The 27,198-nt window shown below is 54.5% G+C and overlaps 8 protein-coding genes across 8 annotated transcripts; 5 read left to right on the top strand and 3 right to left on the bottom strand.

Annotated features, from left to right (window-relative positions):
• Positions 1 to 382: 382 nt before the first annotated feature.
• On the top strand, positions 383 to 2,572 carry A1O3_10237 (chitin synthase; the record flags this gene model as incomplete). Its single annotated transcript, XM_007740327.1, has 1 exon — positions 383 to 2,572. The coding sequence occupies one exon, from the start codon at positions 383 to 385 to the stop codon at positions 2,570 to 2,572; it is 2,190 nt and encodes a 729-aa protein (XP_007738517.1).
• A 1,192-nt stretch (positions 2,573 to 3,764) lies between these two features.
• A1O3_10236 (uncharacterized protein) lies at positions 3,765 to 5,024 on the top strand (the record flags this gene model as incomplete). Its single annotated transcript, XM_007740326.1, has 1 exon — positions 3,765 to 5,024. The coding sequence occupies one exon, from the start codon at positions 3,765 to 3,767 to the stop codon at positions 5,022 to 5,024; it is 1,260 nt and encodes a 419-aa protein (XP_007738516.1).
• A 283-nt stretch (positions 5,025 to 5,307) lies between these two features.
• A1O3_10235 (uncharacterized protein) lies at positions 5,308 to 6,068 on the bottom strand (the record flags this gene model as incomplete). The annotated part of the gene is made up of 2 exons (XM_007740325.1): positions 5,308 to 5,524; positions 5,581 to 6,068. The coding sequence occupies 2 exons, from the start codon at positions 6,066 to 6,068 to the stop codon at positions 5,308 to 5,310; spliced, it is 705 nt and encodes a 234-aa protein (XP_007738515.1).
• Positions 6,069 to 7,659: 1,591 nt separating this feature from the next.
• A1O3_10234 (ornithine-oxo-acid transaminase) lies at positions 7,660 to 9,965 on the bottom strand (the record flags this gene model as incomplete). Its single annotated transcript, XM_007740324.1, has 4 exons — positions 7,660 to 8,062; positions 8,554 to 8,944; positions 9,030 to 9,228; positions 9,429 to 9,965. 4 exons carry the CDS (start codon positions 9,963 to 9,965, stop codon positions 7,660 to 7,662), a joined length of 1,530 nt encoding a protein of 509 aa, XP_007738514.1.
• Positions 9,966 to 11,551: 1,586 nt separating this feature from the next.
• Positions 11,552 to 17,945, top strand: A1O3_10233 (uncharacterized protein; the record flags this gene model as incomplete). Its single annotated transcript, XM_007740323.1, has 13 exons — positions 11,552 to 11,564; positions 11,732 to 11,943; positions 12,053 to 12,210; positions 12,328 to 12,926; positions 13,086 to 13,178; positions 13,266 to 13,313; positions 13,452 to 13,628; positions 13,828 to 14,077; positions 14,188 to 14,245; positions 14,398 to 15,863; positions 16,140 to 16,154; positions 16,701 to 17,107; positions 17,401 to 17,945. The coding sequence occupies 13 exons, from the start codon at positions 11,552 to 11,554 to the stop codon at positions 17,943 to 17,945; spliced, it is 4,041 nt and encodes a 1,346-aa protein (XP_007738513.1).
• A 1,052-nt stretch (positions 17,946 to 18,997) lies between these two features.
• A1O3_10232 (uncharacterized protein) lies at positions 18,998 to 21,235 on the bottom strand (the record flags this gene model as incomplete). The annotated part of the gene is made up of 5 exons (XM_007740322.1): positions 18,998 to 19,569; positions 19,765 to 20,145; positions 20,234 to 20,603; positions 20,677 to 21,002; positions 21,055 to 21,235. 5 exons carry the CDS (start codon positions 21,233 to 21,235, stop codon positions 18,998 to 19,000), a joined length of 1,830 nt encoding a protein of 609 aa, XP_007738512.1.
• Positions 21,236 to 21,961: 726 nt separating this feature from the next.
• A1O3_10231 (uncharacterized protein) lies at positions 21,962 to 23,202 on the top strand (the record flags this gene model as incomplete). Its single annotated transcript, XM_007740321.1, has 4 exons — positions 21,962 to 22,147; positions 22,218 to 22,779; positions 22,839 to 22,899; positions 22,956 to 23,202. 4 exons carry the CDS (start codon positions 21,962 to 21,964, stop codon positions 23,200 to 23,202), a joined length of 1,056 nt encoding a protein of 351 aa, XP_007738511.1.
• Positions 23,203 to 24,154: 952 nt separating this feature from the next.
• On the top strand, positions 24,155 to 26,482 carry A1O3_10230 (hsp88-like protein; the record flags this gene model as incomplete). The annotated part of the gene is made up of 4 exons (XM_007740320.1): positions 24,155 to 24,229; positions 24,280 to 24,311; positions 24,377 to 26,132; positions 26,186 to 26,482. The coding sequence occupies 4 exons, from the start codon at positions 24,155 to 24,157 to the stop codon at positions 26,480 to 26,482; spliced, it is 2,160 nt and encodes a 719-aa protein (XP_007738510.1).
• Positions 26,483 to 27,198: the final 716 nt, after the last annotated feature.

The raw sequence follows: 27,198 nt of genomic DNA, 5'->3' as shown, positions 1-27,198 counted from the left end.
AGCAGGCCTGAGCTGAAAAAAGGGAGTCTGGAATTTCGCAGAGAACAACCAAGATGCCGTCCCAACACTACGAGACAGGTCCTTGGTCAACACCTGACGTGAGTGATTCAGTAACGTCTTGAAGTTTGTTTCATGCTAAGCGGTCAAGATTGTTTGCGCCGCAATCATTGGACCTCTAATTGCAGCGGCCTTCCTCGAGTCGGTACTATGGGTGGCAGCATTCTGCTATTGCCTCGTAAAGGCCTACCAAAAAGCAGATCATTGGTCTTCAAGAGCTTTAGCTACTTTCATGACAGTTGCCTTCATTCTGCTCAGGTACAACTGCCTAGGTGCAGTATTGGTTCACTCTACTAACCGTCCTAGGGGTATCTTTCTACCGATCATGCTCGTCACTCTACCTTTGCCGAGTCGAATAGTGCAATACTTTCCACGTGAACTTGTTGCCGTTCTCCAGAAGTTCGCCTTCTACAGCTTTGCCGCCATGCTTATTGTGCCTTGGTTGTTTTGCGTTTACCGCATTGTCACAATCCCTCTAGGTCGGAAGAAGCTCGTCAAGTACCCCCTCGACGAACGGGTTGCTCCCAAGGTGGTCGTGGTGATGCCTGTTTACAAGGAACCTGCAGAGACATTGTGGGCTGCTCTGAATTCAGTGGTTCAATGCGACTATCCTCCTGCCTGTATACATGTGTTTCTGTCCTTCGATGGAGACAGCATCGATGAATTGTACCTGAAGACAATCGACCAGTTGGGCATCCCTATCACTCTGAAAGACTTCCCAAAGTCTATCGACGTCGCTTTTCAGGGTGCAAGGGTTACAGTGTCTAGATTTCCCCACGGCGGTAAGCGGCATTGTCAAAAGGCAACCTTCCTTCTCATCGATAAAATATACAAGCGGTATCTGCAGCGGAAAGACGATCTTTTCATTCTGTTCATTGACTCCGATTGCATCCTGGATCCAGTCTGCATCCAAAATTTCATGTACGACATGGAGCTGAAACCTGGCAACAAGCATAACATGCTGGCAATGACCGGGATCATAACTTCATGCACGAAGAAGAACTCGTTCTTGACATTGATGCAAGACATGGAATACGTTCATGGCCAGTTATTCGAGCGTTCCGTCGAATCGGGATGTGGTGCAGTGACTTGCCTGCCCGGCGCTCTGACTCTACTGCGGTTCTCGGCGTTTCGAAATATGGCAAAATTCTACTTCTCTGACAGAGCAGAAGAGTGCGAGGACCTCTTCGATTATGCGAAGACGCACCTTGGGGAAGACCGATGGCTCACGCATTTGTTCATGCTGGGGGCGAAAGAGCGCTATCAGATCCAATTGAGCACAAGTGCCTTTTGCAAGACAGAAGCAGTGCAGACATTTCGGTCGCTTCTCAAACAGCGACGCCGCTGGTTTCTAGGATTCATCACCAATGAGGTGTGTATGATGACGGATGCTCGCCTATGGAGGAAATATCCCCTGCTCTGCCTTCTTCGTTTCATGACTGTCACGATCAGGACGACGGCGCTGCTGTTCCTGGTCACCGTCATAGCTGTGGCCACAACTTCGAGCCGCGTCGAACGACTGCCGTGGGAGTTCATGTGCATCTCTTGCGGATTGAATTGGCTGTTGATGCTTTACTTTGCCGTCAAGTTGCACCGCTGGAAGGCAGTCTTGTATCCGATCATGTTCATGCTCAATCCCTTCATGAACTGGGTATATATGGTATATGGCGTTTTCACAGCTGGGCAGAGAACCTGGGGAGGGCCTAGAGCAGATGCTGGCGCCGCCGATGCTAAAGTGACCCCCCAGGAAGCAATAGAGTACGCCATCGCCACGGGAGATGATTTGAACGTGGTTCCGGAGACTTTCAAGCCCGCGATGGAGGTCAGACGACGTCGGACACGCCCTTCAGCCCTTCAGCCATCCTCGTGTGTCGAAGGCCGCTTCGTCCCAACTGAACAAGAGTCTGGGTTTTGGACGGAGAAAGGATTGGCTTCGCCGAGTCCGTCAGAGTTCAATGCGATCCTCCATTTGTGCCGTCGGGAGCACGATTCTCTCGACATGAGCGACTCGGAAGACATATCTGTTCACACTCCCCAGAGAGTTGGCAGCGTATCCGGTGAGGATTACACATCTAACATCCACGGATGGAGTCACGGTAAGCTTGCCAGGTCGGCGAGCACGTCAGGTGTACCTCTGTCGCTGGTGAGAGAAAGCTACCACTCGGCTCGAAGTCCTCCTACAAACCTACCTGCACTTCAGCGACAACAAGGTAGAGCCGGCCCGGGGAGATCAAGAGGAGCTACGCTGAGCACGCCGGCGGCAAGTGATGCCCAGCCCTCAAGGCAGCTCTGGGAGGTTGCTGGGCGATATGAAACGAGAGATAGACAAAGTCACTGGGACAATCGAAGTCCACTTGGCCGAGTTAGCCCACTGACAGCATTACCCAGTGATGAGATGTTAAGGCTGCAGGCAGACCCGAATGTCACCAACCACGGTAACAGCGACGAGACTGGGCGGTCATCGATGCGGACGCGGCTTCAGAAGAGGAGTCAGAGTCCTAGTCAAATGGTATAGGCAATAGTGGGCACGCATCAATCAAGTACGGAGTTTCCCCGATTAGCTCCAGCCCATGTGGGAAATGTATACGGAGTATGGAGTATGGCAATGGATCCCTTTATCCCTCAACATCAGCCTGTTCACAATTGCATCCCCACGGCCATGGCGAAGTGGATGGGTTAGTCGGACGTCAACCGGGTCCCTCTCCACCCTGAACGTGCGCGCTCTAGACCATTGTGGTTGATGTCTGCTCTCTCCCATAGTACCACCATGACACAAAGCTATACGGGCAATACACGTAGGTGGCGCAGCTGGAACATGATTTCTCGTCTGGCGGGGGTTGCACCTATCAGAAGATGGAGGTAGCCGCCGATGTGATAAGCCTAAGGCTGCCCACCTACTGCGTACTCCGGACTGTAGTCCTGATCCCGCCTCGGCACCAACGAACGTCGGTGATCGACTTGTTTCCTCAACATGCCGTCCACCGCGGAAACCTGGCCGTTGCCGACGATGAGGGCTGATTCGAGGTCAAAATCTGGTAACCTCCTCCCGCTCCAGCTTCGGCAAGCACACGAGACATGAGAGCTGACGCACCTCGTAGGCTGCCTCTTTTGTCGAAAACGAAGGCGGAAATGCGATGAACGCCGTCCTCAGTGTCAAGCGTGCGCCTTGAGGGGGCTGCATTGTGAATACAGCATCCGATTGAAATGGGCACAGGTCAAAAGCCCTTCCTGGTACAAGAAGTCTCCCTCGACGGCGTCTGAGGAATGCCCCTCTCCACCCTGGCCTCCGCCGCGGCGGAATAGCGACGACTCTCAGCCTGACTCTCTGGTCTCGAACACGGGCGCCGTCGGCACCTTTACCCGCGGTACCGGCTCTCCAAGCGACCTGTCCTATTTCCCAGCCCGGGTGGACCGGCCACATGATGAATCAGGAGAAGAGAAGGTGCAACTGGAGCAAGATGGGATGACCGATGGATCGCCTAGCAGCGGCGCTCCGGACTTTGGGGATCTCCACGAGATGACACCACAAACTGAGCAAGGGCGGCGTGTGACAGGCTCTGTCGATGATATCTGTTCGGCCTCTGATCATTGGGAGGTATCCCGTCCAGATCTCGGGGGGGTGCACAGGGCCATCTTAGGTGGTGACCTCAACCCTTTCTTCGAGACACCTGGCGAGGGCATGGCCTTTGGATACTGTAAGCTCCGACATGCACGATACCAACAACGACACTAACGCCGTGATAGATTTCAGGCACGTCTCTGGCATTCTCTCCACCTACGATGGTGAAGGTAACCCGTATCGCAAGCTCTCGGTCTTCGCGCTCAGCTCACCCGTGGTGCTGCACACGCTCGTGGCCATTGCCACCGAATGGATGTTCAACCAAGGCGGCACCCGCGCCCAGGTGACCGTAGCTCGACAAAATAGAGCATTGCGATCCTTGAGGCAGACTCTGTCCTCTTTGGTGGACGAGTCGCCGGCTGGAAAACCGGCCGACAGGCGGTTAACGCACTCCAAGACACCATTCTCACCACACGAAGCTGCTTTGGCCGCGTGCTTGTTGCAGGTCGCCCAAGTGGTCTTCTCCGGGGGGACCAGCGCCGAAGCACACTTGAACTGTTCGATCTACTTGCTTCGAGAGCTGGACTACATTGCTCAGCCGGTGACAAGCTTTGTGGCACGGTTGCTCACTCAGCGATTTGCCATACTCGATGTTACGGCCGCGCTGTTGCACCGAACACGACCACGTGCACCTCTTTCCTTCTGGATGTACCAGGTCAATGAGGACTTGGATTTCAGTGAACCATCAATGCACCAAATGACAGGATGCCCACAGCCAGTCTTGAGTGCGCTGGCCCATATCGCTCATCTCGCAAGCGACCTGAGGCAATTTCCCGAGCGGAAATCCCATATCTTGATGGAAGGCTACCGACTCGAGTCACGGTTGCGCTGTTGGGCGTTGCGCCGGTTCCCCGAGAAGGCCTCGTTCTACTCCGACCTGTCACACGACAATGAGGACATACAACGGCGGTTTCCATTGGCCTCGAAGTTTCACCTCGAGCTGGTGAACGAATGTTTCTACTGGCTGGCCCATCTGCTTCTGCAGCGGCGTATTTATCGGGACGCTACGACGAGTGATCGGGTACAGCAGACGGTCAAGACAGTATTCGGCCTGATGAAGTCCATTCCACCTACGTCCGGGCCCGCATCTTCCCTCCCCGTTCCTTTCTACATGGTCGCTCGGGAGGCTGTTTCGGACCAAGACAGATCATGGGTGCGTGGTATGCATACCTCGATGATCAATGTCTATCGCAACAAATCACGCGGCCCGATGATGGCAATGACGGAAGAAATTTGGAGACACGCCGACCTTCGACGAGAGGCCAGCGGGGCCAGCCAATTCTCCAACGAAGAAGATGAGGCGCAGTTGATTGCACTGGAGACCAAGAACAGGCAATTCATCTTTTGAGGTGATCCTTCTGTATTATCCAGTTGGCGCTCCTTGCTGAGCGACCCATGTGTGCTACAAGGATTCAGGCCCTGGGTCAGAGAACAATCCCATGCTAAGTCAATGCTTTGGAGTCTTCAAGTCCAGAGACCCGGACCCGGATGCGGCCTGGAGGGCTTTCTCGCCCGGGATCTTTCTTGCACACATTCGGTGACATGGGGCGTGGGAGGCCTATTGTGGAGTGACCAAGTTTATGGACGAATCAGTGTGGCTTCTATCGCGGCACGAGTCTGCTTGCAGGTCTCTACAGCGTCTGACCAGCTTGTGTCAGCTTGGGCGATTGGGCGATGGACTGGCCGTTCCGAGACTTACTGGGTAGGTCGCTATGGATGCAGCAGCTGAAAGATCGACCCTCCAATCCTATCCTGACCGGCTCGTTCTCCTGGGTGAGCACAATGTCTTGGTTGATGAGCTTTTCCACCTTCTCCTTGATGGTGTCGATAGGCACTCTAGATGAGGTGCTGTGGCGACACGTCAGTACGCTGCTCTGGTCCGGTGGCGCTTGGTCATGACCTACAGAAGAGGAACCAGTCCGCCAGCGGTGTCATAATGCAGATCGGGGTAGAATTCGGGAATAAAAGGCACTCCGAATTTGGCTGCCATCTTCTCCTGCCTACTTCCGGCGACCTGGACGCATGGGACATTGAACAGCTTGATGGCCCTGATGACGGCCTCGCAATGCTCCTCACTTGCCTGAGTGAAGCGGTAGAGATAGCCGTGGGTCTTGACGTGGTTCAATTCCATCCCCTCTGCCCGCAGCATCCCGACCAACGCGCCTATCTGGTACACCAGCTGGTCGTATAGGTCGGCCGGAGAGATGTCGATATACCGCCGACCGAAGCCTTCGCGGTCAGGTAAGGATGGATGAGCGCCCACCGGGACGTTGTACTTCTTTGCCAATTTGATGGTCTTGTGCATGGTGACGGGGTCGCCGCCATGGAAGCCGCAAGCCACGTTGGCCAGATCGATCATTGGCATTAGTTCGTCATCGGGACCCTTTTGCATGGTTTGGTGTCAATCACCGATGGGTGGGTGGCGTTGGCGTTTGCGTTTGGGGTGTAGGGAGGGCAAGGAGTGTAGGGAAGGGCAATGGGCGTAGGCAAGGGCAAGAGGCAAGGGGTCTACTCTACCATTTTCCATTTGCCAAACCCTTCTCCCATGTCACAATTGATCGTCACCCTCGGCTGCTCCATGGTCGAGGCTGTGGCTGTGGCGTTGGCGTTCTGCATGGACCCCAGTCGTAGTCGTTCGAGTTCGATCGTTCGAGTTTGATCGTTCGAGTTTGATCGTTCGAGTTCAGCCGAGTTAGATCGAATGCGGGGGATCGAATGTGGCGGTTGGTCTGCGGGGGGGGCTCTGCTCCGACGATTGATAGAATCATCCGCTTGCTAGAGGTTTCCTTATTTTTGGTGAGTACAGAGTACAGTGTCAGTGTACAGAGTACAGAGACAGAGTAGATGGCTACTTGATGGCTGACCACCACCACCAGGCAGCTAGGATGAGGATGAGGATGGTCTTGGGATAGGATGTAGGATGTCGGATGTCGGATGTATCCGTACATATGTACGACATCCACAACCGAGTCAGAAGTCAGTACTAAGTATCCGTAGTAAGTATCGGCCACTACTAGGCTGCAAGTGATCCCATCTTGACCGGGATGCCAGTACCAGTGCCTTCGAGATAAGGGTCGAGCTCGCCTGTTCTCGTCTCGTCTCGGTTGCTCACAAGCGGTTGGTTAGAAGGAAGTCGGGGCTCACAAATTAGAACTTAGAAGAACGTCGGGGTGGCTTAGGGGCTGTGGCTGTGGCTGTCAAGACTCAATCTACTCGTACCATCACTATGAGTGCCCATTGCCCAACAAGAACGACGGGAGATGGCACCATATATGTGTGCATGCTCCGGACCCGTTAGGTAATACTCGTAGGTAATAATGGGTGATGGGTTAATTGACCATACGGCGTACGGCGTACGTACCCTATCACTGGCGTTAGGCCTGGCACCTAGCCTGGTGCCTGGTCTGGATCGCGTACTGTACTCTGTACAGGGCTGCCGAGGTCATGGTCATGGTCATGGTCATGGAGAGGAAGGGAGAGGAAGGAATCTTAGAGGAAGGGAAGGGTTGGACTCGCCTCGGCAGCCCCTAAGCCTACCGGTCGATACAGTACTATTCTACAGTATCTCTCTTCCTTGGCTTTGTTTGTGTTTGAGACTCGGCTGTGAAGGTGTAGGTGTAGGCGTCAAGTTGACTGCAAGGCCCCGAAGCCTTACCCTAACCCTAACCCTAACCCTAAGCCCTGTTTGTGTCTGTTGACTTGTCGTGAAGGTGTAGGCTAAGTGTGCAAGGTGCGTTGCAGGGGCATGATCGAGGGCAGTCTTCTCCCTAATATCTACTAATATCTACTCCGTTTTTCTCGCTCGCTCGCCCCTGCTGGCCAGTATCAGAACCAGAACCAGATCTTGACTGCATGGTACGGATGAGGGATAGTACTGATAGTCGGATACTGTCTCATTCTCCCGGGATCTTTTCATCAACATCAGGGATACTGTCTCTGTCTCATTCTTCTCCCATCTTTTCATCAATATCAGGAATACTATCTCACTCTCCCGGAATCTTTTCATCAATATTCACCAAATCCCTCAAGCAAGACTCAAAAATATCAATCCCCCCCCAAAGATCCGTCTCTTCCATCACCAATGGCGGCGACATTCTGATCCGATGCGCGGCCGAATACAAGATCACCCCCCGTTGAGCCATCAGGGCGGCCAACCGGGAAGCCTTGACCCGACCTGACGGATGAGACTCGTCGATGCTGACGGCAATCATGAGACCCTGGCCCGTGACTTCGGCGATGAACGGAGACTGGATCGACTGCAGGCGTGCTCTGGCGCGGTCGCCCAGGTCTCGGGCCCGCTGCGGCAGTTTTTCGTCGAGAACGACGTTGATCGCTTCCAGGGCGACGGCGCATGCTAGAGGATTGCCGGAGAAGGTCGAGCTGTGTCTGTTCCGGGTCAGTGTGTGCCCGAGCCCATTTGTTTCTCCATCTGCCCGCGTATAGCCCTCGGCCTCCAACCGATCCATCTGGGGCGACGACGACGGTGACGACGACGGTGAGGACAACAGCCCAGGGAAATGGAACCGGGGAAGCAGGGCGCGGCGACGGTGCTGGGTAATTGGAACAGGGGGTGACAGCGAGCGGCCACTTGAACAGGACTCGGGCAATTTGAACAGGGCTCAGGCAGGGGGCGACGACGCCAGGCAACTAGAACCGGGGAAGGGGGAAGCAGGAACTTGAACAGGGCTCAGGCAAGCAGGAACAGGGCTCAGGAACTTTAACAAGGCTCAGGCAAGCGGTGCAGGGCTAAGGGGCAACTTGAACAGGGCTCAGGCAAGCAGAAACAGGGCTCAGGAAGTTGAATAAGACTCAGGCAAGCGGTGCAGGGCTAAGGGGCCACTTAAACAAGGCTCAGGCAAGCAGGAACTCAGACTCACTGTCCAGGCAATCGGTCCCCCATCACCTCCTTACTTCCGAGCACCATACTCATGGCATAGACGCCGCCGGTCAGGGCTTTGCCCAGCACCAACAGATCGGGCTGGATGTTCTCCTTCTGATACGACATGAAGTAGCCTGCTCTTCCAAACCCGGACTGGATCTCATCGATGACCAGGAGAACGTTGTGTTTGGTACAAAGCTCCCGCACGGCCCGGAGATAGCCCTCGCTCACTGGCCGGCATCCGCCATAGCCCTGGACACACTCGACCATGAAGGCCGCGACCCGGTGACCGTCACTCTCCAGCACTTGGCGGAGATCTTCGACGTTGTTGAATCGCACCGTGCGGCCGTTGCACTCGGCCCCGACTCCGGGCAGGAAAGGTCCGAAGTCTGGATGGAACAAGCATCAGCAATCCTGGTTGGGGATTGAGCAGGAACATCTCGTCGAGGTGGCAGGCACCGGCTTGAAACTTACAGGCCTTGATGTCCTCGTTAGTCGACGCCGCCAACGGGGTCAGTGTCTTGCCATGGAAGTTCCCCGTGCAGGTCAGCACCACCGCTTCGTCCTTGGCGATTCCTTTCCGCGTGTATCCCCAGTGTCGAGCGAGCTTGATGACCAGGTCAATTGCATCGGACCCGGTGTTCATGGCCGATGCCTTTTCGAACCCGAGGAGCTGGGAAGAGGACGGAGGGGTTAGTTAGGGTCTAGAGTGTGTGTGTTGATACAGACTGTGTGATTGTGGCAGAGGGGAGTATTCTGTTCGTGTACATGACCGTGTATATGTGGCAGAGGGAGGTTTTCTTTTCATGTTTTTGTTCTTGACCATGTTCTTGACCATGTTTCTTGACCATGACCATCTTCTTTCTGGCTCACCTGACACAGTTTCTTACAGAGGACCGAGTTTTTATCATTATAGACGGCCCTCGACGTCAATGTACATCGCTGGGCCTGGTCGACCAGGGCGGCAATGATTCGAGGATGGCAGTGGCCTTGATTGGCCACGGCAAAGGCCGACATGAAGTCGAGGTACTTGCGGCCATCGGTGGCCCAGAGATATGCGCCTTTGGCGTGGGAGATGACGATGGGCAGCGCGTGCAGCCCTTGGGTACTATATTCCTGTTCGTCATGGAGGAAGTGTAGCCCTTGTGTGCTATATTCCTGTTCGTCCTCGAGGACGTCGTCGCCAGCGGCCACGGGCAAGGCTGCCACATGGACCTGAGTCGATGTCGATGTCGATTTGCATTTGGGCGTGTATGCCTTGTAGCCACAGCCACCGCCACCATCAAATGCTTTGGGCCGGGGCAGGGGCCGGGATCGGGGCGGGACGATGTGTCCGGACACTGCAAGGCTCGAGGGTGAGGCTGGGGATGAGGATGAGGCTGAGGCCGGCGTATCTGCAATGGCGGCCATTGGGCAGTTCCAATTTGGGTTGTCGGTTGAATGGCACGATTGATTGTGATAGAGACATGAGTAGGAGTAGGAGTAGTAGTATGTCAGTATCTTAAGTCGGCTCGGCTCTGCTGTGCTGGGGGGGGGGGGGGGGGGGGTAATAGGTAATACTCTGTGCTCGTGCTCGTGCTGTACTTCGTAAGTCTACGCAGTATCCCCATTCCTGCCGTTAAATGCCTCCCGGCAGCTCGGTTCCGGTGGCTTGACCGGAAGGTGACCGGCGCAGGCAAATACGGTACTAAGACGAAGACGAATACTAATCCTAATCCTAATACTGCAGGTGGACGAGTGTGAGTACTACTACTAACACGAATTCTGGACAAGTGTAAGTGTGTATACCTAGGTATACTCCGTAGTCAGTATGCCAATGGAGTATCTGTAGGCGATCTGTAGGCGATCTGTAGGCCCATGCTATATCGCGCCATTCCCATCGAGGCTGCAAAAGACGCCTCTAACGGTGTCGGGGATGGTGTGGCACCAGTCACTCGGCCCTTAGGAGCCTGAGCCCACTGGCACGATAACTATGACTACGTAGTTACCTAGGTATGTACTACCTAATTACGGTGCAGTATCTACATGGTTCCTCCCGGCACGAGTAACCTTCCTACAGTAAGTAAGCCCTCCCGCCTGGTGGACAGGGACGGTGGACGGTGGACGGTGGACGAGGACACGACGAGGACTTCAGCGCTCCCGCTTCCGGTTCCGGTTTCGCTCCCACTCACTCACTCACTATTATTCACTCCCTCCCTGTGCCTGCGCCTGTGACCGGGTGATCTGACTGCGGGACACTATCGACTATCGATTATCTTACAAGTCGGCATGGTTGACAGGACAGGCTAACTGGTGGCACGGCACAGACTGGTACTACGACTGGTCCTACGACTGACTGATTACGACTGGCGGAGACTACTACTGACTGGCTGACATACACGGCGTCCACATGCTGTATGTATGTACACCACAGTACACCATAGCATCCCGATCACGGCCCAGTACTGACTACAGCGCAGCAATCCAGTCGGCGGTTGATACCTACACCATCACCATCTACATCATACAACTTACAACAGTACCTTACCACCCTACTAACCTCGCCCCCCTACAATGAAGCTACACCGAGTGCTCATTGCCAATCGAGGCGAGATTGCCGTGAGGGTGATTCGGTCCTGCCAAAAGGTTGTCCAGCCAGCCCAGCCCGGTGAAGTAGTCATAACACTGGAGCCAACCCGTGCTAACGAACCTGGTGAAGCTTCACATCAAGACAATAGCAATCTACACGGAAGAAGATGGTGAGAGAAGCGTGTCTGCTCCATTACATGACATGTACGGTATCACTAATCTCCAATATCCATCTAGCCACGTCCATGCATGTTGGGTTGGCGGATGAAGCTTTCCAACTTCAAGGGAACGGCTCCTTCGGGTACCTGGACAGGTGAGGAAGGACTAGACCGGACCCTCTTACTCTGGGAGCGCCATGTTCACTTTGATCCCTCACCCTCAGCGACGATATCATCCGAATATGCCAGAGGAGTAGGGCACAGGCGGTGATGCCGGGCTACGGTAAGTTCATGTTCACAGACACAGTCCACTGTCCCTGTCCACTGTCCCTGTCCACTGTCCACAGTCCCCTGTCCCCTGTCTACTGTCTACTGTCTATCAACTATCAAGGCCGCCACGAAGGGATGGATACTGGTTGGCTGCTGACCTGACTGAACTCTCCCTGGCAGGCTTCCTGAGTGAAGACGCCGAGTTTGCTGAAGCCTTGCATCGGGCTGGGATTGTCTTCATCGGTCCCTCACCACAATCCCTCCACGACTTTGGGCTGAAGCACCGTGCGCGTGAACTGGCATTCCAAGCCGGTGTTCCCGTCGTGCCCGGAACCGGCATGTTGCCCGGCCTGGAGGAGGTAGAGGCGGCTGCTCGCCACTTGGGATATCCGGTACGTGATCCTAATCCCTGACTCTGGAGTCTAGTCTGGGAGGTGGCAGGTAGGGTGAGAATGAGAATGAGGGTGAGGGCTTAGGCTAAGCATGAGCCATGCCCTGCAGATCATGGTCAAGGCCAGCGCCGGCGGTGGCGGCATGGGACTCCAAGTGTGCCACCGCCCGGAAGAACTCGAAGCGGCAGTCGAGATGGTTCGAAGTCGAGGCCAGACACTGTTCAAGAACTCAGGCATGTTCCTGGAGAAATATATCCCCAACAGCCGGTGAGTGTATACCCAGTCGAGGCTTGGCTCCCCGTTTCCCAATCCAATCCAATCCAATCCCTGTCCAATCCCTATTCCCATGGTCTGTAGACGCCCACCTCACCTCACCAAACATAGTCACATCGAGGCCCAAGTCTTCGGCAACGGCAAAGGAGACGTGCTGTTCTTCGGCGAACGGGAATGCTCGCTCCAGCGGCGGCACCAGAAAGTGGTGGAAGAAGCACCCAGCCCGTTTGTGATGCGGCATGCCCAGCTACGCAACCAGTTACGGCAGTCGGCGGTGGCTCTGGCCGCCTCGGTGCTCTACAAATCCGCCGGCACGGTCGAGTTCCTGGTCGACGACGACAGCGGCCACTACTACTTCCTCGAGATGAACACGCGGCTCCAAGTCGAGCATGGCATCACCGAGCTGTGCTACGACGTGGACCTGGTCGAGCTCATGCTGAAGCAAGCTGCCGAGGAGCTGGCGGGCGGGAGTGATGGGGATGGGAACAGGACCGGTGGATTATCTCCTGACCAACTCCAACCCTATACCAGGCACGCTCCCACCGGCCATGCGATCGAGGTTCGCGTCTATGCCGAAAACCCCGCCAAAGACTTTTCCCCGGCGCCGGGGTTATTGCAGCACGTCGAGTTCCCGGCCGGTGACGAGGGTCAGGTTCGGGTTCGAGTCGACAGCTGGGTCCGATCGGGCACGGTGGTCTCGCCGTCTTTTGGTAAGCCAAGACACATCAGCTCAAGCTCAAGCTCAAGCTCAAGCTGGAACTTGTTACTGGTGACAAGCTCAAGCTCTGGCTCACGCTGAGACTTACTACTACTGGTGAGCTTCCATCTGTCTTGGACTCGGACTCTGACTCTTCTCGCGTCATCTCCAGATCCCTTGCTGGCCAAGATCATGGTCCATGCCGCCACGCGCGAGGCCGCCATCACAGCCTTGCAGCAGACGTTGAAAGATACCAGATTACAAGGTCAGGTCCGGTCCGGTTTAGTTTTGGTTCCGTTTTGATTCCAAGCATGGTCGAAGATGATGACTGATGAGATGAGTTATTCAATAGGGCCCCCGACGAACTTGGATTTCCTTCTTCAATTGTCCCACAGTCAAGGTATGTGATATGTGGATGGATGTGGATGATATCTACCTCTTTCTTTCTTCTCTCTTCTCCAGCAGTCTTATCCTTTGTATATACAGCATACAGTATGATCCTCGCGCTCACTCTCCAGCTGACCTATCTCTCTCCCAGATTTCATCCATGGCAGGACTTTGACCAACACTCTCGAAACCAGCTTCGACTACCGTCCTTGTGCCCTGGAATTCTTGGAGCCCGGCGCATATACCACGGTGCAGGATTTCCCCGGCCGGTTGGGCGTACCGGGCGGAGTGCCTGTGTCGGGGCCGATGGATGACCTTTCATTCAGACGTAGGTGCCTACCGGTCGATACTCTTCTATCTTTCTTCCTGAGCCTGAGCCACCCTGACCTTGACTCTAACCTTGACCTTGATCTTGACCCTAACCCTGCCTCTACCCCTACCTCTACCCCTAATCCTGATTGACCCTAACCCTAACCCTGACCCTGACCCTGACCCTGACTAATCCTGCCTGACCACTATCCAAACAGTCGCCAATCTCATCGTGGGAAATCCACCCGGCACCGAAGGGTTCGAGCTGACGTTGAGCGGACCGCGCATCTTGTTCTATTCGCCCGCTACCATTGCACTGTGTGGTGCTCCCTTCTCTTTTGCCATCGACGCACGACCGGCCCGTTTGTACACTCGCCATCAAGTGGCTGCAGGGTCGATTGTCGCCATTGGAGGAACCGATGTCGGCTCTAAAGCATACCTGGCGGTGCGTGGTGGACTACCCAGTGTGTATGTGTTGTGTTGCATTCCACCACTCTACCCGGCATTCGAGGGAAAGAAGCGATTCGACAACATCCCATTCCCACGCATCCTACTATACTGACGCACACTTGATCTAGTGCTCACTATCTCGGTTCTAAGAGCACGACTCCGGCGGTTGGATGGGGAGGCTATCAGGTATGTCTGCCAACACTAGCACTGCCACCACTACTACCACCACTTCACTCTTCTATCATGCTCTAAATATAGGCTGAGGCTGATGCTTCATGTCTGGTGTGAGGTGAAATGAGGTGAATGGCAAGTCCTGACATCAACATTCTCCCCTATAGGGCCGCACCATCCGCGCGGGCGATTACCTGTCCCTCGACCCCTCCAGCAGCGACCCGCCGACCCCCCCGCTAGACGAGGACGAGTACACCCTCCCATCGGCGTGGGTGCCTCCGATCGACCCGAGTCCCCGTCTCTACTGCCTGCCCGGGCCATACTACTGTCAGGAGTTTCTAAGTGCGGCGGGCCAAGCGCAGCTCTTTACGAGTGAGTGGAAAGTGTCGTTCAACTCGAACCGGGCCGGCATCAGGCTGGACGGGCCACCCCCCGAATGGGCGGAGGCGCGCGTCTCGGCCGGCGGCGGCGAGGGAGGAAGCCATCCCAGCAACGTGCTCGGCTACGGCTATCCGCTCGGCGGGGTCAGCTTCACCGGCGACTCGGCCGTCGTCATCCCCGTCGACGGTGCCAACCAGAGCGGCTTTGTGTGCACCCACACCGTCGTCCGCGCCGACCTGTTCCGCCTGGGCCAGGTGCGGCCCGGCGGTAGTGTTTGGTTCCGTCTGATCAGCTGGGCCGACGCGGTGGCCTTGGAGGCGCGGAAGGAAGCTTTTCTCCGCCGCGTGCAAGAACACGTCCAAGGGAAGATGCGTCGAGATGTAGATGCAGAAGGAGATGCAGAGGTAGTTGCAGATGCAGATGCAGAGGGCGACAATGGTGATTTTGGTGTTGCTGACGGCCAGAGAATTGGCCCAGGCCTCGACTGGACTCTGTCAACCAGTTCTGCAGTGTCGGCGTCAGCGTCGGCGTTGGCAGGCAATGGTCACGGTCACGATCACGACGACGGAATCTTATACGAGCGCCCGTCAGCGCATGACAACAACCGTATCACTCCCCGCCTCACGCTTCGACAAGCCGGCGACCGGGGCATTCTGTGCGAATTCGGCTCGCAGCAATTCGACCTGCGATTCCGGGCGCGGGCGCAACAGATAGCGGACGCGGTGGAGTCAGAGTCAAGCACTCATTCCGAACAAGGACCGTGGTTCGGGTTCATGCGCAACACAGTGCCGGAAAACAACTCGATACTACTGACATACGACCCGGATCTCATCTCACAAGCGACGGCGGTGTCAACGATCGTCCGACTAGAGGCCCAACTGCCCGGCGTCGAGTCGGCGCGGTTTGCCAGCCGCATAGTCCGGCTGCCGCTGCTGTTCGACGCGGACGAGATCCACGCCTCTTCGCGCCGCTACATGGCCGCCCAGAGGCCGTACGCCGCCTACCTGCCGGACAGCGTCGACTTTATCCGTCGCAGCAACGGCTTGGCTGCCCGCGAGGACGTCGAGGCCGCCTATCTCGCCACCCCGCTGCTCGTCAACGCCGTGGGTTGGATCGCCGGTCTGCCTATTTACATCCCGGTCGATCCGCGCAAGAGGCTCGTCGTGCCGAAGTTTAATCCTTCTAGGACCGTGACGCCGGCGGGGGCGACTGGGACGGGAGGCATGACTTCGTCGATTTATCCTTATGAAGCGTGAGTCCTTGATTTGTCTCTGATTTGTCTCTAAATTTGTCTCCGAGTTTGTACTCTCTCGATTTGTACTCTGAATTTGTCCTCTCCTGTATACAGTCTGTCTGGTCTGGTCTGGTCTATCGTTGCTTGTTTTATATTACCATCCTTTACTACCTTTGCTACCTTTACATCCTTTACATCCTTTGCTACCTTCACTACCTTTACTACCCTATCTCGCACTCACCACCTTACCATATCATGCCTTTCTTTGTTATCTGCTGACTGACGAACCCACAGGCCGGGCGGATACGTGTGAGTCAAAAGTCAACCGAGGGACCTACCTACCTACCTACCTACCTACCTACCTACCTACACCATCGCCGCAATCGTTGTCGTTGTCGTTGTCGTTGTCGTTGTCGTTGTCGTTGTCGTTGTCATTGTCGTTGAATTCCCCATGGCGTCCCACTCACTTGATAACACCCTTGCTGCGTTCTCGGCTCTTTTTTCGTGCACTAACACACCCTTTTCGCCTGCTGTCTCTTTATCCTCCTACTTGTGCTTCGTTGTCTCTTTCTACCCTGCGTTGATGTCTCTCTCCCTTCGTCGTTGTCTCTTTATCCTCCTACTTGTGCTTCGTCGTCTCCCTACCCTTAGTCGTCTCTCTACCTTCGTCGTCTCTCTACCCTGCGCCTTCTACCCTCCGTCGTTGTCTCTCTACCCTGCGTGGTTGTCTCCTACCCTGCGTTGATGTCTCTTCTACCCTGCGTCGTTGTCTCTTTATCCTCATACTCGTGCTTCGTCGTCTCTCCCCTTCATCGTCCCTCCACTTCTCTACTAACCTGTTCCTTTCTCCCCCAGTCTCTGGGGTATGACCCTCCCTGGCTGTTGCTGGGACACGTACGGGCTCAAACCAGGCTACAGCCCCGACCAGCCATGTCTATTCCGGCCCTTCGACCAGATCATCTTCTACTCGGTCGACCGAGCGCAATACGACAGTCTGGTGCGCCGGTTCCAGATGGGTCTGTTGGATCTGAGTCGGGACATTGAGCCCACCGTCTTCGACATGGCCCAGTACAGTCGACTCGTGGACCAGACGGCTGATGAAGTCGCTCGCATTCGTGCCGTGCAGAAACAATGTACCTTGGTCGAATTGGCTAGAGAGGCAGAGCTACTGAAGCAGTGGAAGGACGAAATGGAACTTGCCAGTGCCAATGCGAATGCAACGACTGACGGCAAGGATGGAGGGAAACCCCAGCATGAGCATGGTAAGATACTATTGATGTCTGATGTTGTGTGCTGTACCTGCTGTATTGTGTTGTGCTGTGCTGTGCTGTGCTGTACTGTTTTTCTCCTCGAGGCCTCCTTCATCACCCTTGCGCTACGGTTGATTGTGTTGATTGTGTTGTGTTGGTTGTGGTGTATTGGTTGTGTTGTGTCGACAAAGCGAACTGGACTATACTGTACTCGACTCGACTGTACAGGACTGTACTGGGCTGCGTTGGAATTGAGTCTGCGTTGATTGTCCCGTGTCCCTCCCTGCAAGCTTTTCTTTTTCTAGCACTCGACATTGCTGGTGTTGGTGTAGCTGTCGCTATCGCAGTCGCTGCCGGGATTGGCGTCGGCGTCGGTGTTGGTATTGGTGTCGTTGTTGGTGTTGGTGTCAGTGTCGGGCAGACCCAGATTGACGAGTCTAGAGTCAATCTGGGTTTGGAGATTGCACGCCATGAACATCAACTAATTCCATTCTTTCCAGCTCCGCACATCGTCAAAGTCACAGCCACCATGACCGCACGCATGTGGAAAGTCCTCGTACAGAAAGGCGACGCCGTCGCGCCCGAAGACACAGTGGCTATTTTGGAAGCCATGAAGATGGAGATTGCGGTCCATGCGCCGGGTTTTCCTGTTCTTATTGCCCAAACTTCTGATCCGACGACGAAGACGACGATAGCGACAACAATAGCGAAGACGACAAAGACGACAACAATTAAAATGAATGTCAACACATATCAGGTCATCGAGGTCTTGAAAGAGCCAGGAGATACAGTCGATGCCGGCGATGTCATCATGCTACTTGATCCGGCTGCGGGTCCGGTTCAGACATAGACATAGACATAGAGATAGACAGTGACAGAGACAGAGACAGACAGAGACAGAGACGTCAATTTCATGCCATTTGATGCCATCCATGCTATGCTATGCTATGCCAACATTGAGATTTACCTTGGATTGGGATTGAGATTGAGATTGGCATCGACACGAACGTCAAGGAGCACAGTCATAATCATGGTCATGGTCATAGTTATCACCAAAATCTCTTATCCCTTCCCTCCCGGCTTTGATGAGCCTTATATACTCAACTCACTGGAATTTATACTGATGGTAGTGAGGGAGAGGATTCATGTCACTGTCACTGTCACTGTCACTCTCGCCGTCAGTGCGGACACAGTGCGGACACTATTAGCTACATAGACTATAAGTAATTCTAAATGTAAATCTAAATGTAATTCTAAATGTAATTCTAAATGTGAATGAATCCGTAGGTTCAAAACAAACATACTGGAGCGTAACGTAACGTAATCTGCTGTGTATGCGACCAACATTCCCATACCAAGGTTGAAATGTGAATCTGATGGAGAAAGTGTCAAAGGTTGAAATGTTCCATGTTCTCTATTAAAAGGTCGCATGGGGAGCGCATGCTATACAGTATAGTACAGCCTAAACCAGCCTTCTAGTTAAAGGGCAAGGCTGGGAATGCCCAAGTTTGACAGAAAGGAGTGTAATTTAGATCCGAATTTAGATGTGAATCTAAATGCAATTCTAAATGTGAATCTGAATGAAACCACAAACGTAATAGATCGTAACGTAACGTAATCTGCTGTGCATGCGACCAATATTCCTGTACTAAGGTAGTATCATCGTTGACCAAGGTGGTATCATCCCTGACCAGCGCAGTAATCTGAATCTGATGGAGAAGGAGTGTAATTTAGATAAGTATAAGTTGCGCCTGTCTCTTCTATCGATCCATACCCATCCCATCCCATTCCCATTTCCATCCCCGTCCCCATCCGAACTCTTCTCCGTTCTTCTTGCACTTACCAGCCATAATCTGCCCATTCTGTAGGGACCGGACCCCTGCTCCTGCACCAGCAGCTCAACTAGACGGTCTTCTTGAGAACGGTCGAGTACGTATCTGCACTGCTAGTGGTAGCTGTGGCAGTGGGCATCTTAGTCTCAACCACTACAACCCGTCCTTCTTCTCCCAGTCCTTGCCGAGAGCCTGAAGCACCTTCCACTTCGACCACATACTCCTCGGCGCCCGGGACGTCGCTCCAGTCGCCAATGTGCGTCCTGGAGGCCCAGTCGACCACGTCGTCCGGGTGGACGGGCCCGCCAGACAGACTGTATTTGGGTGGGAAGGCGTAGTTGAAGGCCCAGAAACTCAGGATGGACACGACAATGGCGAAGATCCAGTTGAGGTCGTATGTGTACGGCTGCACGTCCTTGATGGACGGCTGGACTTGGTGGATGAAGCCCGGGATGTTGGGGACGTAGGCGCACAAAAAGGCCGCAAAGGCCCGCCAGTTCAGGCCATGCCAGAACCAGAACTTGCCGCCGTGGTTGACGTACAGGTGGCGGATGTCGATGTTCTTGCGCCGCACTAGCCAGTAGTCGGATATCAGGATTCCCGTCACCGGACCCAGTAGAGATGGGTAGGCGGAGAGAAAGTCTGTGGAAGAGAGATGAAAGTGTTAGTGGTGACACGTGAATGAAAAGAAAGCTTCGACCCGTGAATAAAAAGAAAGAAAGTGTCAATGACGGGGGTCAAAGAGGATCAAATGTCAATGACGGGGTTCAAGGAGGATCAAGTGTCAATGACGGGGCCAAAGATGATCAAACGTCAGTTCAACAAGGTCTCTCTTACTGTAGAAACTTCCGGCACTGTAGACAATCTTCCAAGGGCAAATGACGACTGACAGCACGGCGACTAACAATGCACCCCGGACGTTGTTGATCCATTTGGGCCAGAACGACGACAGCGCAATGGCCACCGTGATGGTGTTGGCGGACAGGTTGACGCCAATGGTGGCAATGATCCAAACAAATGCCGCAATGAAAACCGCCCCTCGGTTCTCCCATTGAGCCAGGATTTCCGCCGGTGACCAATATGAGGTACCCCAGAGTTTGATTGTGGCCGAGCAGGTGATGACGGAACAGATGACAGGTAGAATACCTGTACATGGCATTGCTAAGGCCTGCACCCATGTGTTACCGGGCCGTTTGGCGAAACGGACAAAGTCGGGGACTGGTACCGTACAATATTAGCCTTGTTCTTGATTGCGGGCTGCATGGTGGGAAGGGAAAAGTAAAAGGAAATGAAAAGGGAAAAATACTGTTGGTAGTGATGGTCGCAAAATAGCCAGCAGCAGCGCCAAATGCCTTGAGTCGGGCCCAGTTCTTCTGCGCCGTGGTACCCTCGAGAACCGCGCCATGAGTGACCAACGGCCCGCCGTCGGGGACGTTGAGAAGCGCCCAGATCATCATGCCGATGAACAAGATGGGAGACAAAATGGCCTTCATCAGAAAATACCACTTCAGCTTGTACATGGGGATCAAGGTCAATGGGGTCTGCAAGATGACCACGATAAAGAAGCAAAGCAGGTCGGCGCTGGTGATGCCGGCGCTGGTGGGCAGGGTATTGGGGATGTTGTCGAAATCCGGCCAGATGGCACGAAGCAGCTGGTGCATGCATTGGCCGAGGCTCTGTATTCCACCTCCTGGTTAATCCTGCATTGCGGCCCGGGTGCACGAGAGAAGAGGGAGATGGAGTACTTACGACGTTGAGGATAGACAGCCACATCAGAGCCATGAACGCGCGCACGAAGACCGGGAACGCTCCTCCTCGCATGCCCCATGACATTCGGGTCGACAGCGGAAAGCCGATATGGTAGTTGGTGGCAATGTGGCCGGCGAATGCGATGGCGAAGCCGGTCAGAAGGAAGCCGAAAAAGGTGATGGGAATGATTTCGCGGAAAGTAAAGCCTTCGGCCACCAAGACCGCGCCGAACTCCCATGTTGCGATGGTGAACTGGTCAGAGCACCAGTAGGTGATGAAGTCCCAGTTTCGCCAAATCCTTTGCTCGGGTGGCACGGGATCGAGGTCTGTTGAAGGCGGATGAGTTTCCAAGTCCATCGAACGGGGTTGCGTACTTACCTCGGTTTGACCATGATGTTCCATGTGCAAAGATGGTGTCTTCAGGAGGAAGGACGATGATTTCACGGATGGTGCGGGCTTTGCCCTTGAAACCAGGGGTGCGGTGCACCCGTATGAGGTTTTCCTTCCACTGGGGAAGGTTGGGGAGCGGGATTGCGAGGAAGGTTTCTCGTCGAGGCATCCTTGCGACTGCAGCGGTGGAAGAGACGACAAGGCCAGGGTCGGGGTCGTGGGAACACTCACTGGGTCGAGCTGTCATGCATCGTCCGTTATGTATGCTGTCGACCGTCGAGTCTGGCCAGGGCGATATCAAAGCACCGGAAAAGGTGTGTGACACTGTGCATCCTCAATTGGCTCGGTTCCATGCTCTGATATGCAGAACATCCCAGGAAGGCTTCACGTCAATAGCCTAAGGTAGTCGTGATTGTACCATCGCAAGATCGAGTTAGGTTCGTCTAACCGGATGTCTTTCCCCGCCAACGCCACCACCCCTCCATCGAGCCTAAGGGTCCTGAGTGCAGTAGGCGAGGCTCCGTCAAACGGTTGACAGGCCGCTACGACCATTGCGGTACTGGTGGAACACTCCTACCAAAAGCGTTGCTAGCCGGGCCGTGTCGGTCCAATGGATCAAACCCGCGGGAAGTGTTGAGTGGCGTGGGCTTATCAGTCTTGTCTTCGACTTCTGACCATGGGGATGGTGGTGGAGCCGACCGTTGGGTGACATCCCTATCGCGCCATGGCCCTAATGGTTGCTTGTCCGAGACCGAGACCAGCTCTCATTCTCGCGAGGACAAAAGGACATGCAAGCTATCATGGTGTGGACTCCGTATCAGGACTGAAATATCCCCTGTCGTCGCCACTCAAAGTGGTAACTCGTATCATTCATCATTGTCGATCAGACTTCGTCATGCCCTCTGCAACCCTCCCCGTGGCTCACCTCCCCATCATCGACTTCTCGCTATTTACCTCGGGAAGTCCCGAACAGAGACTGAAGACTGCCCGTGAAGTGGTCGATGCTTTCAAGACGGCCGGTTTTGTGTATCTGGTGAATCATACGGTTCCAGACGAGCTGGTTGACGAGTGCTTCCAATGGGTACGACGCCCGTTTCGAGGCCATCGACGTCCAAACATCTGACATAACTGGGCTGGTGCCGATACTCTAGAGCAAGAAAGTTTTCCAGCTTCCCCAGAGTGAACTGACGCGAGAAGAGGTCATACGTCCGCAACCAGGCAACGGGGCCAAAAGCTATATCGCGCGAGGCTACACCCCCGTCGGGCGGGAGAAGGTCTCTCAGGACGTGTATGCCGATGACACGTTGAAGTCACTGCGTCAGGTCGAGGACGTCAAGGAGCTCTACGATATTGGCGCGGATAAGGGAGCTCCTGCGGTTCGAGAACCCAACCGTTTCCCCCCTCGCCATCTGTTGCCAGGCTTCGAGGATTTCATGATCAACTTCTTCTGGCGCTGCCACGAGTTTGGCCTCGATATCTTCCGAGCCATCGCCATTGGCCTGGGCCTTGACGAGGACTATTTCGTCAACTTCCATCAGGATGCGGACCACCTGTTCCGGCTGATTCACTATCCGGCCGTGTCGCGAAAGGCGCTGGCGTCTGGTCAGAAAGCCCGGATCCCTGCACATTCGGACTTTGGCTCCATCACCATCCTCTTCCAAGACCAGGTGGGCGGTCTCCAGGTGGAGGATCGAAAGAACCCGGGGAGTTATTGTAAGCCATCACACGGATGTCTCACATGCAGCGTGCGTTGATCTGACAGCTATGGGCAGTGCCGGCTTCTCCTATCAAAGGGTCAGCCATCGTCAATATTGGCGACTTCCTCATGAGATGGTAGGTTCCCGATCACGGCGAAAAATTTGGTCATTCCAACTGACTTACAATCACAGGAGCAACGACGTTCTCAAATCCACCCTCCATCGGGTCATTGAGCCACCTGCAGACGGGGAGCAGGAGGCCGAAGAGGGTAACGAAATGACACAGGAACGGTTTTCAGTTCCCTTCTTCCTTCAAGCGGACCGCCACAAGATGATACAATGTGTCCCTGGCCTAGAGGGAGAAACCGGCCCCAAGTTCCCTCCCATCACCGCAATGGAGTACTTGGCTATGAGGACGGACGCCACGTTCAGGAAATGAAGTTCTGCTTGAAGGTGCTAATATTCAGGGTTAGGGTTAGGGTTAGGGAGTTGAAGTTCGACTGAAGTTCAGTTTGTCTTGGCAGCTTTGCACCAAGGAATCGAGCACATGATCTACGGTGGATCACTAGAATCCAATGCACAAATCACGTGCTCATCTCCCTGCAGCAGTCATCGTGGGCTCGCCAGCAAGGCTCTGCAATTTATTCATTATTCCATCGCAAAGCATCATGTCATGCAGTAAGATGTCAGCAGTCACCAGGAAATAGGGTGAAGCCGCAGGACAGTGTCACACGGGAAAAATCACAGCACAAGACACGAAGTTCCAAGGAACAAGAAACTAGGAACTGCACCGCCAAGGTGGCTGCTGTGGTCGTGGTCACCGTTGATTGAGCGACAGGCGTGGTTAGGCACAAGGCACAGTGATGTGGGAAGAACTAAGAGCATGGCATTAGCATATCTTCGTATGAAGTCTCCATATAGAACACGTAACCGTAGCTAGGTAGAGGGCACACGAATAAAATTCTGTACGGAGCACCCGTGTTGGTACTGCCAGTGCGTGCCGTGCCAGAACATTCTCGAAGTCGCAGGAAGGTATGGCGGTTTCGGCCTGCGGAGGGTGAGGCAAACACTGCCCAGGCGGTGCATTGTTACTGGCCCTTGGACGTTTGGGCGGAACCTCGATTGCAGCATCTGACTTTTCCTGGTTGCTGTTCAAGTTGTGTACAGATACCGTACCCCCCGTTGGCGTGCCCATCCAGAAAGAAAGACATTGATCCTTCACGTGAATTCTCTCAACCTCTCAACCTTGGCCTGGACACCATCCTCGCAACTTCTCATAATCTCTCGTCCGCTTCCATCTCCTGTCCCTCCTTGCTGAACCCAACCAGCACACATCCAATCCTACGTCGCACTTTTCCTAGACTCTTCCAATCCAGATCCAGATCCGCAAGATGAGTGTCGTCGGCATAGATTTTGGTGCTCAGAGCACAAAGATTGGAGTTGCACGGAACAAAGGCATAGACATCGTAAGTCCTTGCACACCCTGTCTTCTCCGGCACCCGCTAACCTCTATCAGATCACAAATGAGGTCTCGAACCGGGCTACACCGTAAGTGACATGCGCAGCCTCATCATGTGTGGCATTGGCCTTGTCAGCCAACTAACCGTCTACAGGTCTCTAGTCGGCTTCGGCCCAAAGAGCAGATACCTAGGCGAGGCAGCCAAAACCCAGGAAATCTCAAACCTCAAGAACACCATCACCTCGCTCAAGCGCCTCGCCGGCCGTACCATCGATGATCCCGACATCGCCATTGAACAACAGTACATTACGGCTCCGCTGGTAGACATTAATGGCCAGGTTGGAGCGGAAGTGACCTACCGAGGAGAGAAGAAGCAGTTTACTGCCGTACAGCTGATTGCCATGTACCTGGGAAAGATCAGAGATACCGCCAGTCGAGAGTTGAAGCTTCCCGTCTCGGACGTCGTCCTCAGCACCCCACCGTGGTTCACGGACGCCCAGAGAAGAGCGTTGCTGGACGCGGCCTCAATTGCGGGATTAAAAACCCTACGACTTATCAATGATAACACCGCGACTGCCCTGGGTTACGGCATCACCAAATCAGACCTGCCCGAAGGCGACGCAAAGCCCCGCCGAGTGTGCTTCGTGGACATTGGCTACAGTGACTACACCTGCTCCATTGTGGAATTCCGCAAGGGCGAACTGGCCGTCAAAGCCACCACCTTCGACCGACACTTCGGTGGCCGCAACATCGACAAGGCCCTCGTCGACCATTTCGCCGCCGAGTTCAAGGAGAAGTTCAAGGTGGACATCACGACCAACGCCAAGGCGAACACCCGTGTCGCTACGGCGGCCGAGAAGCTCAAAAAGATTCTCTCGGCCAACGCTCAGGCTCCTATCAGCATCGAATCTTTGATGGATGACAAGGATGTCCGAGGCGTGTTGAAGCGTGACGAACTCGAGCAACTGATCCAGCCTCTGCTCGACCGAGTCACCGTACCTCTGGAACAGGCTCTCGCCGACGCCAAACTTAAAGTCGAGGATATCGATGCCATTGAAATGGTCGGCGGCAGCACCCGTGTTCCGTCTATCAAGGAGAGAATCTCCAAGTTCTTTGGCAAGCCGCTATCGTTCACCCTCAACCAAGACGAAGCCATCGCTCGTGGCTGTACCTTCAGTTGCGCCATTCTTTCCCCGGTGTTCCGAGTTCGAGACTTTTCCGTCCACGACATCGTCACTTACCCGATCGAATTCACTTGGGAACAGTCTCCCGACATCCCGGATGAGGACACCAACTTGACTGTCTTCAATAGGGGCAACGTCATGCCGTCTACCAAGATCCTTACATTCTACCGCAAACAACCCTTCGACCTCGAAGCCCGATACGCTAAGCCAGAACAGCTCCCCGGCAAGGTCAATCCATGGATCGGACGTTTCTCGGTCAAGGGAGTCAAGGCCGATGAAAAGGATGATTTCATGATCTGCAAGCTTAAGGCGCGGCTGAACCTTCATGGTGTCCTCAACGTTGAGAGCGGTTACTATGTCGAGGATGTCGAGGTTGAGGAGCCCGAACCGGAGAAACCCAAGGAGGGTGACGCCATGGAGACCGACCAAGCCAATGGTTCCGCCGAAAGCAAGCCCAAGCTGCGCAAGGTCAAGAAGCAGGTGCGCAAGGGAGACTTGCAATTGGTTTCCGGAACATCTTCCCTGGACGAAGCAGCCAAAGCTGCTGCCGGCGAACTTGAGAATGCCATGTACATGGAGGACAAGCTGGTGACCGACACTGAGGACAAGAAGAACGAGCTGGAATCGTACATCTACGAACTCCGTGGCAAGATTGACGACGTCTACTCGGAGTTTGCCAGCCAGGAGGAGAAAGACAAAATCCGGGATACTCTGGAGAAGGCCGAGGTAAGTAGACACGGGACGAGATCGGATGCATCAAGGATACTGACTGGTGTTAGGATTGGCTGTACGACGACGGAGAAGATGCCACCAAGGCACAATACATCGCCAAGATGGACGAGATCCGGTTCGTTGCCGGTCCTGTTGTCCAGCGATACAACGACAAGATCGAGGCCGAACGTCAAGCAATCCTCAAGGCGCAGGAGGAAGAAGCCGCCAGAAAGAGAGCCGAACTCGAGGCCAAGAAGAAGGCTGAGGAAGAGGCCAAGAAGCCCGCCCAGCCAGCTGCAGAGGATACAGAAATGAAGGATGCCGATGGCGACGCTGTCAAGCCCGACGCCGTGGAGGAGAAGTAGATACCTCGTGGTGGTGGTGAGCGCAGGAGTTTTGACGGGATGGGACCAACCGAAAAACGGGGTCGTAGAGGATCCTCGTTGAAAGAACACGGGCTTTACGGATCGACATGTCATGCATAGCGAATGGAAACGATTCTCCCCGGCGTTGAGGAGGCAATAATAGATAGACGATGATGACGGTTTCTTTTACCTGTTTGGTGGTTGAGTTGGCATCTTACCTAGCTCCCACAGATGACAACCGCGTCCGGCACAATCAATCAAAGAAATTCACGGGGGTTTGCGGTGCTTCGTAGGTACGAGTACTCCGTCCTGGACGTGGTCTGGAGAAACATTGTTAGATAGCCGAAAGGTAGCCAGGGTTTTACGGCTCAGGGCTGAATCGATCCCGCAGCCGAATAGGCCACCTCCACGCCGCCTCCATGCCAATGGCAGGTCTCGGGGCCTGTCAAGTGACTGGGATAGACGAGAGCATGACTGGGCTGGGCCTGCTGAGGTCTAGCCACGGCGTCGTCGAAAGGGTCGATTTGTGATCATCAAGTTCCGGTGGAAGAAGAGTAGTTGGGAGTTGGGAGTTAGGTGGGGGTTAGGTCGGGGCGAGGCTTAACCGCAGGTAAAGCGGCGAGATTAGCCGCAGCTAGTGGCGGGATAGTGGCGAGTTAGCACACATGCAGTTAGTGCCATATTGTCGAGATGCCGAGGCACTGCACCGAACAGAA

This window comes from Capronia epimyces (genome assembly GCF_000585565.1).
Source record: "Capronia epimyces CBS 606.96 chromosome Unknown aczIQ-supercont1.11, whole genome shotgun sequence".
NCBI classification, from domain to species: Eukaryota; Fungi; Ascomycota; class Eurotiomycetes; order Chaetothyriales; family Herpotrichiellaceae; genus Capronia; species Capronia epimyces.
Note: the sequence above shows the minus strand (reverse complement) of the source record. Positions and strands in the feature narration are given on the sequence as shown.